This window comes from Thunnus thynnus, chromosome 2 (assembly GCF_963924715.1).
Source record: "Thunnus thynnus chromosome 2, fThuThy2.1, whole genome shotgun sequence".
Taxonomy (NCBI): Eukaryota; Metazoa; Chordata; class Actinopteri; order Scombriformes; family Scombridae; genus Thunnus; species Thunnus thynnus.
The window spans coordinates 27,614,245-27,628,669 of NC_089518.1; the positions used below are offsets into that span (position 1 = coordinate 27,614,245).

Below are 14,425 nucleotides of genomic sequence, written 5' to 3' on the forward strand. Positions count from 1 at the left end.
CTACGCTCAGAGATGACTGAGCACTGTTCACACCCACTCCTCCGCTGCGACACACACACACACACACACATATATATATATATATATATATATATACACACAAACACACACATACGTTTATCCTTGGTTAACTCTTCTGATGATTCATGGCAGGAGAGTAATCACGGAGCTGTGTGGGTGTGAGTGAGTGAGAGAGTGAGTGAGTGAGTGAGTGAGTGAGTGAGTGAGTGAGTGAGTGAGTGAGTGAGTATGCATATGTCTGAAAATTTCAATGCCTGAAAAACAGCTATGAAATATTAAGGAGAAACTGGTTGATGGAAAATGTGGTCTTGAATGTACCCTGTGGAGTTTTAGACCGCTAGTAGCATAATGGAGCAATGATTTTAAAAAATGGACGCCCATTTTATTTGCATTGTGGGGATATGATATACATAGCACACAAAGGAATGTAGTGATGTGACAACAAAGGCAAGGAAGAAGAACACTGTAAGAGAGCAAACATCTATGTAAACAATATACAATTTAAAATATTCAAAAAATCAGCTTTCCTAATGTATTCATCATGTTTGTCAGACTTCAAGGATTCACAAAATGCATTTTAGTGCACAACACTGAATGTAACAAGGCACCTTTAACTTTTTTCAGAACTGAATCAGCTTTATAGTGAAGGGCATGGGATGAAGACCATAATCTATTTGTTATGACAGTCATAACCAAGATAATATTTCACTGATGATGAAAAGGATACACATGCCATTTAAAATTGTGATTCTTAGGTTTTCAGTTGTGCTTGATTTGTTCTTTCAAACTGACATGTGTATCAACCACTGAGGGTCACAAACACATCTTAAGTAGGTAGATACCCTGTCAGGAATATAACAGAAGAAAAGCAACCTATGTATCTATTTTACAGCGCAGCCAAACAAACGGTGGGTCAGGAGGATTTTTTAATTAAAAAATACTAAAGTAGACAGTCAAATGACATGCACACATGCACCGTCTTTTGTCTTACGCATCCCATCTACTACATACATGTATTCTTCCTTGTCAGTATGCAATTTGAATCCCATGTGACAGAGACAATAACTGAATATAAATACATTGAATGGCTATTGCTGAAGAAATGTTGGCCATGACTTCCTTACTGGCCGTAAGGAAATGGGCTTTGATATAATGGAAATCTTAACGTTTATACCTTTAAGATGTGTGTGTGTGGGGGAGGGGGGGTGTTTGTGTGTGTACAGTACAGTATGCCATACCTCTGCTTTCAGCCTCTCAATTTCTGTGTCCTGATCCTCTAGCTGGGTGCGCAGCTGATTGGCAGCCACCTTCTCAGTCTCCACTATCTGTACAAGGTGGATGTATTTCTGCATCAGAACCTCTCGTTCAATGATGATGTCAGAGTAACTGAAAGGAAAAGAAAAGTATTTGAATATATACAGATATATACATATATAAAGAAGTGCAAAACATCAGCATGAATAGCTGAATGAGAGATTAAAAAATATCATAAATATGACTGCATAGTTGTTTATACAAAACCCTGGAGTTCACACTCCTTGCTGCTGTACCCCATTGTGTGTTATGGCAGAAAATGAGTGAATAACAAAAACACACTTATGGTATTTGAAAGTATCGAAATGAATGCTACTGGAAGAATCAAATGTATGCTGATCTACCCTGCATGAAGCTTTAAAATTGTAAAGGCCCTGAAAATGAATTATCTGAATGAGCTTCTTACTACAGTATGAACAATGGGAACATTATGAACACAAAATCTTCTGCCAACAGTTTATATCCATTTTGGATATTTTACATGAGAGATTTCTGTATTTTTGTTTTTGTCCTAGTTTTTCACTGATGAAAGGTTGAGGTTTTGCATAGGAGCTGATGGTTTTGCATGTTTTGGCCTTTTGATGACAAATGTGTATACTTTATAATCTTGCTGACCATATTCTCAGAGACATCATATGTTTTTCAGATAATTTCCTTTTATGGGTGCAACTTATGGAGGGTTCAGAGTTATTTAGTTTAGACTTAAGACAGATTCATATTATTTGAAAAGGGCCTTCACGTCAAAGGCCATACATATCTCTACAAGTGTCTTTACTTATTCTGGCTGATTAGACCTCTGTTTAGTTTGAAGTTGGATGGAGTTATCTTGATGCATGAGGTTATCAAACTACATGTACCAATAAAAATGATAAATATTTAAGATGTCTTGCCCTAACAGGTGCAACAAAGTAAACTGATTGAGAAGAAATGTCACTTATGCACAGCCATTACATACCCACATAGTTAAGGGGGGAAAAAAGAGACTTAATCAGGCACAAGAAGTGAAAAAACACCTGTGTGGGTTGACTGTGGATGCATAGGGCCTTCAGTGTCATGCATTATAATGTCATGTATAGTTGGCTGCTCAGTTCCGAATTTCAGAGGTTCAAAATATGCAGTGACCAGTTAGATTGAAGGAAACACAGAAGCACAGATGACTCCAGGAGCAACTAATTAACCTAAGGCTGTACGCCACAACCGATAAAAATTTAGTTGTCTTTGGTGGTATCTGTGGCAGGTTTGGTTTTCAGAAAACAGAACTTGTGAATGTTGAGCTTTTCTAAAAATCAGCTGATTCTAAAAAGTTTCAAGTTTGTGGAAACTGATTTTCATACTGTACTGAAACTGAACTAATGGCAGCTTGGAAGTTTGGAAACAAGTATAAAAAGTTAGGGCACATGCTGGAACACAACCAGCTTTGGAGTAAATTATACATGATTTATATTCAGTGGACTCTAACGGAACCACTAGTATGATCTTTTACTTTCATATCAACGTTCTCTAATCTTAATGGCAAACTAAATACACAATATTCTACCCACATTTATATAATGCTGTGTGTACCTGGCCTGCTGGATGGCCTCCACCCATTCGTCGCACTCGCTCTCCTCCTCTGTCCGCAGCTCCAGAGGCTTCTGTCCATCATGACCGAACACAATGAGGAAGTAGTGCTGAAGAAGAGACATACAAAAGAGAAAGAGAAGCTGCTTATATTTGCGACCCCTGAGATCAAACACATGTATAACACCGCCCCTCAGTTGTGCCAATGTGTTGGTTGCTCCTTTGAGATGCTAGCCACAGCTAATCAACACATATGGAACAGACATATGGAAACACTGCTTTCAACTACAGTTGCTTTTCACGCTCTTTTCTTGCCCAGATTCATCCCATGAAGTTCTTGAGGCCACAGACAGAGAGGGAGAGGGGATGGCTCAGCACACACGACACAGTTATTTGCTCACTGAAATAAAACATCAAGTCTTGTCTGTGGCTCCCTTCTCCGCCAGCCTATTATCATCACTATCAATTAGCCCTCTCTCTGTCTCTATCTTCCTCATTTCCTGTCTGTCTCTCTTATTATACTGATGAATTTCCCTGAGTATCTGCCTTTAAAATACTTCCCCACACTTACAGTACACATAGACACGTGCCAACACATGCAAGCACAGAGACACACACCTACAGATGCACGCATACAGTAGAGAGCACATACACACACCAGGCATTATGTGAAGTGATAGAAGCTTTTATTCAAATGGTCATGTCCTGGGGCACTGGGTTACCAGAAGAGCTGCTATTCTTAGTCAGGGAAAACAGAGAAGACTGAGCTCTGCATGGACTTTCTCTCTCCTCCTCCTCCTCCTCTTCTCTTCTCTTCATCCAACCACCTCTTCCCTCCTCCCTCTCTCTTTTGCACTTCACCTATCATCCCACTCCGCCTCCTCTGCCCCGCTCAACCAGCATCCTCACTTCTCTTGTTGTCAAAGCCCATTCCTCCTCCTCCTCCTCCATCATCTCCACATCCCTTCATACTTTCATCTCTTTGTGCCTCTCAGTAAGGATTCAGTGAACCAAACGGAGTCCAGAGGAGAGACGTTTACCCTGCAGGAGGATGGATGGGCTTTGGCCCTGCAGTGGGGATGGGATGGGGACAGAGTCACCAAGGTTATTGGGACACACACACACACACACACACAGACCCTCCTCCATCTCCATCTCCATCCTTCTATCCCTGCTTTTTATGTATGTGTCATTTCGATTCACTGGCTGGCTAGATATTATTACATCAACAATAATCTGTGCTCTAACAGTCTTTGACAGCGAGAAAGAAAGACAGAGAAGGATTGAGAGATGGAGGGGAGAGGGAGCTGTTACATAATATTTCTTAACCAAGTACATATTTCTAAATTGTGTCACCACCTAACAAGATAACATTTCCATGGCAACGCTATATCCGACACTTCCACCGTGTTTTACACTTTGGTTTTCTGCTTTTCAGCGCTGCCTCTATTCATTAAATGCTTTTATTGATCCATCCTGCAGTTTTAGACATGAAAAGGAAGGGAGTGTTAAATAGAAAATGAAAAAAATGTTGCTAATGCAGGTTTTGGAGCTCTACATAGATAATATAAGTCACTGCTATCTGCACAGTTAAGATAACACAATATATTGACAATATTTAAAGATTTTTACCATGCACATTATATGTCAGGATTCTTTTCTGGGTATCTGCCTCTTAATAGCCTTGTTAAAGTAAACACAAATATTTTCACATCATGTTGATAATGATTCATCTGGCTGCGCTGTTCACACAGATGTCTCATTATTATCACATACACAGTAGTGAGTAATACAGTAAAAGTGGTCCACATATTTTAAACTGAGTGGTGCAAGAAATAATCATCTTTTACTGAAGAGATGACACAATGTAAAAATACTCTACTACAAGTAAAAGTTCAGAGTACAAAACGCATATAAGCATTATCAGCAAAATATGCTTAAATATCAAAAGTAGTCAATATGCAGGTAGAATGGCCCCTGTTAGTGTTGTGTTATTATATTTTATAATATTTGATTATTAGATTAATTAACTTAATTCATTTTTAATTAACTTTTTTTTTAAATTAACTTGGAAGAAGCATTTTAATGTTATAGCTGGTCAAGTTGGATTGAAGTGTAACTCTATTACATGTCCTTGGGTACTTAAGTTTGCAATAATGTATCATAATTTATAAGCTGATCATATGTTTTGTATGTCACACCTTTACCTGTAAACTGTAGCTGTCAAATAAATGTGGAACAAAAAGTCCAAAATTTCCATCTGAAATGTAGTGCTGAAACTACTTCAAATTACTGAAGTAAATCATTACAACTCTGCATACAGCATAAATGTGTATTGATATCGTTTCTATTCTTAGCATTTCCCTCTCTGGGATGCTTTACATAATGTAAATGCTTTAATTAAATTCCTCTTGGAATGTGAAGTTCTGCTTATAACTTATAACTCTTTTTCACACTGTCCTAAAACAATACTCATGCCCAAATTAACACTGACATTGTTTTTCTTGCCATAATCATTTCGCCTGTTCATACTGGCCATTAAGAGATCCCTTCATTATGCATTTGTTGTAAGTGATTCCATACAAAACTGTATTTAAATGTTTATTTGAAGCTAATATGAAGCTTTAGCCATGCAAATTAGTCAAATAAAGTCATTTTAGTGCCAAATTCCCTCTTTTTGTTACGATTCTTCCACAGCAGCTGAACAAAAAAACACTGTCCGTTGAGATACAAAGAGAGTTTCTTCCTAAAACATCTGGTACTGTGGAAGATATCCATCAGAAAGCTGTTTGAATTAGCCATCTGATAAACTTTTAAATACAATTTTTCTCAAAAGAAGGACTGTGGAATTTGCCCTCCATTGATTACATTACATGATTACAGTAGGCAAAACCTGTTTCAATGGTCATACCGGCACCTGACTATTGTTTTAAGACAGACTTGAAAAATTTTGAACCCATCCTTTAACTTGTGTGAAAATTGTCAATTCTATATGTTTAAATAACTATGATCTGATATATTTTGTATTCTTCTTTAATTCTAATCAAGCTCCGCTGTATTTGCTGCAACACTGACCCTATTGCTCCGAGGCAATCATTAAAATTTAATGGTATTACTTCCTTTACAGAAGATGTTGCATCAAACTGGACCTCATGGCATTAAAATGTTTTCCTTGTGCATTGCAATAATTTACACTGTAACACTGTACTGTGTCCTCATTAGTGGAGGAGGAATTTTCATCTGTGGTGGAAGATATGGTTTCTTAGCATTTTGCATCCACTGGAAAGTGTATAAAGAGGGAGCGCTACACATCTCCTAAACGCTGCTCCAACTCTACAGGACCATCCTGGACTACTGGCTCACTCCCTTCAAATTGGCTCAAACGCACCCTCAGGGCCTTCACTGCACTGTAAGAAATTTAATTTAGACAAATAAAGACACAGAGGAAAAGCCAGAGAAACAAAGAGACAAGAAGACAGAGACTCTTTTCTACTCTTTCACTCTTTATGTCACTAATGACCAATTTATCACTCACCTGAAACTTTTTTCTCCTAATCTGAGGAATGGCTATTATAGGAAATGAGACTTTGAAACTGACAGTGTGACACAAAGGAGTGTGTTTTACCACCACCGAGCAAGACACAGGCACACAGTAGGGCAGCAAATTTTATTATTCAAACGCAATTTCAGGTCAGTCATTAAAAACTGCCTGCTGTGAGAACAGAAGTGAGGAGTGAGAGGTTTTCTGAACAAAGACTGACAACTTATCATTGTCCAACAGAGACTTAACATTAGGAAATGTGAACCTACCACACACACACACACACAGAAACACACACACCCACACCTACACCTCCATTATGGCGCTGTGATGAAATACTTCTTTCGTAATTAAAGATTTAAGAGTCAAAGATGAAACTGGATTCAGTGGTAATAGATTCATTAGGCAAACTATGACTGGGGGATCCAGAAATATTCATCTGTTATAAATATTTAAAAGCAGAGATGACAGAATCACTGTAGGGATCCACTGATGATTAGGGACTGGAATAGCCACTAATGATGCAATACTGCCGTCTGCTTTGGTATCTGCACTGATGAGGGGCCAAACTGTGCTGTACAGTACTACAGATGGACCTCGTTTTTTTTTTTTTTCGCACTCTTTGCCTTTCAAAGCAACTGGCATTTTATTGCCTCAGTGTTGTTTACTTCAGTGAGTAAACAGAGGCATGAATGTAGAAAGTGTTAAAGGTTTGATCCCTACTGGGGCTAAATATGTACTTTGTACACGTATGGTACTGCTCAGTCACAGAAAGCACCTATAATGTATAGTTTATGTATAAGCTCAGGCATTACTGTTACAGTGATTACAGTGATTACAACTTTATCACTGGCGTCGACAGAGAATGACACTGGGCCATTACACCGGGCATTATTGCAACATTCATGTTTTTCTCACAGGTTGTTTTAAGGAAGACACCAGTGGGTTTGCAAATTTGGGTTTATTAACTACAAATTATGTGTATTTAAAATTTTTAGTTGAACGTGTATTGAGTGCATGCTAAGCAGTTTTGGATCTTCGGATGTATTTTTCCCACTTTTCCAGGTAATCCATTCATTTGCACAAAGGATTAGATGAACAATGACCGGTATCTGAAATACCCTGTACATCCACACAGGTGTTTTCAATCAATTAGCTGATAAGACCTCTGATCTGGGTGTAAGTTGGGTGTAGCTAAACTGGGAATTATGTGATGTCAACAAACTGTTTGTACTAATAAAAATGATAATGCTGTAAGTTCTCCCCCTTACAGATGTAAAAAGGAGAATGAGACAGCTGTCAATCAAGCTCAGTTTGTACACTCCCACACTAATCAGGTGAAAATGTGTGGGGGTGAACTAGAGGGCTAGTAGGTGCTTTAAAACTAGCTTAAATTGTATAATCCCTCATGGGGACGACTGAGTTTGCAATAATTTTTGTTCATACTGATTTGTTTTTGTTTTGTATAAATGCAGTTTTAATACAGATTGACTTAATATTAATGATGTTGACAATATGACAGCTTATACAAGTCAGGTAAAGTATACATGATTTGTAATTAATTTGATCTGCAACACAAAGTCCCAACTGTTAAAATTTCAACCATGATTTTGAATGGGTGGGTCAGCAGGTAGAGTGGGTCGTCTATAATCGCAAGGTTGGTGGTTCAATCCCTGACTCTTCCTGTACATGTGTCAAAGTGTCAGTGAGCAAGACACTGAACCCCAAGTTGCTCCTGATGGTTAGGGCAGTTCCTTGCGCGGTAGCTTACTGCTATTAGTGTGTGTACTTGTGTTTGAAAAGGTGAATGAGAGGCTAAATGTAAAGCACTTTGGATCAGAGCACTAAATAAATATCATTTTTGAAGATCTACACTGTTTACTCACATCGCAATGCAAAAGTTTAGTGGAGATAACATCAAAGTTGGTCTGTGTGTTCTCCTCACCTCCGTGTGTGTTGTGGTTGTGTGTTTCGCAAGAATAAGGTCAGCCTAGCTTTGTTGGAACTTGATTTACATAAAAGCAGTTGTTGAGATAAGACACTGCCACCATTGAGTAAAATATATCCTATGCTTGTGTGAAACTGGTTTAGCACAAACTGTACTTTGCATAAAAGTGGAAAACTGTGCCAACTAACCGGCTCCATAGCATCAATGAGTAGGTGAATGACGATAGTTTATGAAATATAATTCAATGCGGCAATCACAGGATGGCTGATACTCTGCACTATGTCATGTGAATGGAAACAGTTTTTTTGTCTCTGTCTTATTCTTTACTTCCATATGTGCTGATTACAAGGTAGAAAGGGAAAAGTCATTGACACAATGAACTCCACTGGAAGCTGATGTATAATGAGTCTCCACACTGCACTGCCTTTCTGCGGTGAACCTGGCACTACTCAATGATCCTGAGTCCCACAGGGCGATAATTACCATTACAGAGAAATACCACAGAGAGTAGACCAGATTCATGTGTGTATGTGAGACTATAGAAGAAACTGATATAATCCATAAACTGGATTCCCTGTATGTGTGCGCGGTTTGTATGTGGGAGGACATACACTATGTGTGTTTCACTTAAAAGAATAGAGGAAAACAGGCAATGATATACTACAATAACACGTGTACTGATCGTGAGTGATTAACAAAACGGCTAATCTCAAACCACCTGTTGTTAGCGATTCTCATGGGGGAACACAATGCCTCAAAAATATCAGGAAGAGATTCATAGCTGCAGATCTACAACACAGATCAATTATTTGGATTTTTAAAGAACACACACAGAAAATTATTCTATTAAAAAGAGCCATAACATGTAAGAGGAAGTTAGATCACTTTGTAAAAAGAAGAACATAAACCTGTTTTCAACGATAATATCCTAACACTGATGGTGTTTTTTTAAAATAACTGAAATATCTTGTTGACAATTTTGATTTGATTTTCCTTTCAGATGGAAATTTAATTGATAACGTGTGCAGATTATTCCATACAATCTGAGAATTTCCATGTTTTGTAAACTACCCAGGCTGTACAAAATAATATTGCCCATTACCGGGGTTAAACCAGTTACTGAGACAATAAAAGTCATTTGTGAAAAGAAGCGTTAGAGAGATAAATAGAAGAGAGGGGTGTGGGCTCACTTTTTCCACCCACCAGTCTTCTGTATCAGACTCACAATCTGCCTCTCTCCACTTTATATTCCTCTCATTTCTCAGCTCCTGTCGTGCTCCCACAGGGGCAATAATGTTTTTTTTGTGTTGGATGTAGCTTCATAAAATGCTCCGAGGACAAGTGAAAAGAAACAAACTGCTGTTGACATGAAAACCTTGAACATTAAATGGTATAATGTTATTTTCATTACAGTGGGCTGCTACATGTACTACATATGCATCTATATACTGTATGACAAAACCCAAGATTTTGAATTTATTTTTAACTAGTGCACTCAGCAGAGTGCAGATCAGCCAGGTGTGTACAGTCAAGATGGTGGCAAAGATAACAGAAATGGGGATTTATTCATCTTGTATTGTGCCTAACTTCAGTGGATCATAACATATCAGTTATGGAATTAATCTGAAGATGCTCCGGTTCAAGATGAGACCAAACTTTTTTATGGATGTCAGTTTTTGAGCCACAACAAAGGCCAAAATGCGGCCTGCAACAGACTACGTAAGCCTTGTTTTTAGCCAAGCCGATTGCTAGAAATGCCTTTTGCTTTGTTGTAAATTGTCGTATATTGTAAAATGGCAAGGACCAGTGAGAAGACAAAAGTCTAATCTATATGATAGGCTCATAAGGAATGGCGTTATAAAATAGGTTTTTCAAAAATTGTGAATCACCACAACCACAAGAGGTCATTGAGCATATACAGTCATAAATGTGCACAAAAAATGTTGCTGATGAGTCCAGTAGTATGCGAGATTTGCTGCAGACAGATACACAGACACATGGACACACACATGATCAAACGCATGACCCCCTCCAGGCTAACACCTGATGGAAGTGACCAGGTGTCAAGCATCATATTTACCACAATACATAATTTAGTGGATAGAATGAAAGCATCTCGTGCCTTAAAAATATGCTGGGAAATATGCTTATTCTTTTTCTCCCCAGGAGTTAGATGAGAAAATCGATACCAATCTCATACACATCTGTTAAATGTAAGGCTAAAGCCGGCAGCCGGTTAGCTTAGCTTAGGATAAAGGCTGGAGACAGGGTGAAAAAGTCTGAAGAAAGCAAAATCCGAAGTGCAAAAAAAAAAAAAATGATTTTATGGGGGGTTATATATGAGACTATTTCCTGGCTGACACAATGACTTCCTCGAGTCTCTGCTGGTTGCCTGGCAACTTCACTGTGATGCCAAGAAAGCCTGTTGAAGGCTTAAAGGAATAGTTTAACATTTTAGGAAATACACTTGTTGGCTCTCTTGCAGATAGTTAGATGAGAAGATCGATACCATTCTTGTGTCTGTGCGGTAGATATGAAGCTGGAGCAGCAGCCGGTTAGCTTAGCTTAAATTGAAAACAGTGGGTTGCCTGGCAACCTAACAAGCCACAAGGAATGCACTGTGCTAGGTTAAAAAATAATCACAAATTTTTGTTTTTTTTAAATAAACGGGGTATAACATGATAACTATATTGTACTGTAGTGCTTTAGGGGAGCTGAAAAGCAGATTATGTTACCTTTGGACAGAGCCAGTCTAGCTGTAACCACCCCATTTCCAGCCAGTCTCTGTGCTAAACTAAGTTATCCAGCTGCTGTCTGTGGCCTTATATTTAACGGACAGATATGTCTCAGTGGTCTCAGTCTTCTCATCTAACCACCTGCAAGAAAGCACCTGAGCATATTTCCCAAAACTATTGAACTATTCCTTCAAAATGCTTTCTTTGCTCTTCTTTTTTTTTTTTAGAATAACTAGCATAAATAGCTATACATTTTATAATCTAGCATAACAAGAAAAACATATAAGATGTAAAAGTAAATGTGGTAGTGCATGTTAATCTTCTTTAGAATTTAAATAACCCTCTTTGTAGGCTATATCTGTAAGACTCATGCTTTAATTTCAGAAATCCAGAAAGCTTCATTTCACTTTAGAGAATAAGAACAGATTTTGTATTTCCTGGAGACTTTCTCATTTTGAAGAGAACAAAACATTAATCCAACAGCAGCAGCAGCAGCAGCAGCAGCAGCAGTACTTTATGTAACCACTGAATTCAACTAATGATGTACCAGCTAATGTTACGATCACTGAATCAACATCACATATCCTGCTGTTTCTTCATTGCCCTCCATGCTGTTCACTTCCTCCAAAAAAGTTCTGATAACAAAGTATGGGGCCACTTTTAACACATACACACACACACACATTTTCCACTGAAAAATAAAAGGAATATCAGCCTTTTTTTTTGTTTTGTTTTGTTTTGTTTTGGCAGACAGAAACTTGACAGTCACGCAATGTGGACGCAGGCCAATAGAAAAGAATAGGCCAAAATAAAGGTAGGCATCTCACAATTTTAGAGCCATTATTGTGAATCTAATACATTGTGCGCTGAGGACCTATGCAGCTATTATACATTTTGATGGGAGACTGGGTTGCTGTCTCAGTGCACTCTGATCAGGGATTACCTCTGTCTGTTTATCTTGTTATGAAACATAGAAAACGAGCTTGCTCCCCTCCTCCTGTTTACTTTCATTGCTGTCACCTTACTCTACATCAGTCAAACACACACACACACACACACATAATATATAGGTATCTATCATCAAGTCTTTTTTCTTATCTTACACATTTGCTGCTTTATAGTTGCTGTCACTCCATCACCAGGAGGAACTGTTGAAAAACCCTGTCGCTTTAACACCATGGATGCTGGAAAGAAGACAGTGCTACAGCAGAAGTGTCTAAACACACTGTAAATCTGTTTTACTATATTCTTGAGAATTGCCTAACCTGATCCTGTAAAAAAAAAAACAACAGTGCTCATAAGCTCTGCACAGATACAACAAACACATGACAATCACTCCACATCAGCACCTGTAGCTGGTGACAGCGGGAGCATGTATAATAGATGGGAGCAGCCCCAGAAATAACAATAACACCATGGAAGAGTACAGAGACTCGATGCCCCGAGAGCTTTTATCACCCAGGGCATCCCCACAAACAGCCTAGCACTAGTTCAGTTATTATATATCTGCTGGGATGTGTGCGTGTGTGTGTGTGTGTGTGTGTGTGTGTGTGTGTGTGTGTGTGAGAGAGAGAGAGAGAGAGAGTTAGGTTATGTATTATTCTCTCTTCTGCTCTGCTTAACCTGAGGCAGCATGATGACTGACAAGATATATAAACAGTTTTAGTAGGCTGATCAATATAGTGGAGCATATTCATATGCTCCACTATATTGATCACACACACACACACACATGCCTGTGTGTGTGTGTGTATATATATATATGTCATTTTACAAACAGACATATAGCAAATTTGGGACAGAGATTATTTTAATCAATTTAATGTTAGGGCCATAATGGCCTTAAAAGGGACATATCATGCTTTTTGAGATTTTCTGTTATTTAGAGGCTGAGCTGAGGGGCTGTATAAAGGGCCAGTATAAGATAAACAAGGAGTTTTTCAACTAAAAATCAGCTGTAAATCAATAGAGCTCCTGAATAAAAACATAAACCTGTAAATGTGCGTAATACGTTCCCTTAAGTAATGTCCTGTTCATTACCCTGGCAATAAGCTGCCTGTTTGGTTGCCTACATGCAACACTGGTACAACACTGCTGTTGTACCAGGACTCTAAAATCACCCATTACTGTCATCTGTACTCCGATTACTGCTGTATTTCAAACACATGAGACAGATTTTAAGACAGATGCCAGCGTTAAATTCTTATCTGACACTAATGAGGTCCATAATGGCTTTAACACTTGGCAGAAAACTTAAGAGGAAAATGAAAAGCAGCCCGTGGAGAGAAGCAGATCAGACTCTGGGAACACAGGAAGAATTGGTTCCTTGACGCAAACGATTAGTACGAGCAACAGCGAAAAGGAGAGGTTCTGAGAGAGGCATTTAGAGCTAGAGGAGCTTTCTAATGAGAGCTAATTACACACACACCACCAGGAAGTCAGCACTGATGCTTAAACTCAAAAGTGTCACCCCACCTTTTCTTGCATCAACTCTAATGAGGAAGGAGACTGTTGAAAGGAAGCCCTATGTGACTATAGCTCAACAAAAACACGCTTTATCAAAGGCAATACAGCCCGATGACACCAGATTTTATTAATCCCTCCTATCTACCCCATGCTTGAAGTATCGTTTATTGAAGTAAAGTTTTTATTTCATTGTAGATCAGCCATTGCAATACAGATATAGCGAAGGCTTGATTTTATCCTCTTGAAAGCCAATTTGTCCATGCATGCTGGACTTGGACACTGAACCTTACATCCACATGAAACTCTGACAAAATACGGATCCATGACTTGGAGGAATGCCTGAAACTTTGTTTATTTCCTAATTCATAGTTACAGTGAAACTGAAGTCTTATACGTGGTGGTCCAGAGATGCTAAACGCAAAATTTCAGAAAATAACTCAATAAAAATGACATTTCATGAAAGCATAACATTTTATAAAACACACTGGCACAACACAACACATAGTTTGATTGTTGTACAGTAAGGCTGGTTCTGATTATTTTACATACAGATAAACGTTAGTCCTTTCTGACAAGGATCATAAAGCTTTTGCCATAAATCAAAGCTTTTGCTACAGTACACATAACATCCTGGCTGCAACATATTAGATGCAGAATTAGCATTTTTGTTTTGTTTTTGAACAAGGCCACTATGGCAGTATTACAAAAACACTGGCAAATCAGCGCATGTCTCATATTTTCCTTTTTTTCATCACAGCCATCTATACAGGATGCATACAAAAGAGCACCTGTGCATCCTCTTTTCTCTACCGTTCTTGACATCATCAACATCCAATCAGA

General features: G+C 38.4%; 1 protein-coding gene across 2 annotated transcripts in view; it reads right to left on the minus strand.

Annotated features, from left to right (window-relative positions):
* The window catches only part of LOC137199480 (ras-specific guanine nucleotide-releasing factor 2), a 43,592-nt gene that overhangs the window by 24,861 nt on the left and 4,306 nt on the right, over positions 1-14,425 (minus strand). For both annotated transcript variants that reach the window (XM_067613815.1, XM_067613807.1), the window contains exons 2-3: positions 2,899-3,005; positions 1,260-1,407 (exon numbers count right to left, since the gene is read on the minus strand). In XM_067613815.1, coding sequence (XP_067469916.1) covers positions 1,260-1,407; positions 2,899-3,005 — 255 coding nt within the window. The remainder of the gene's footprint in view (positions 1-1,259; positions 1,408-2,898; positions 3,006-14,425) is intronic.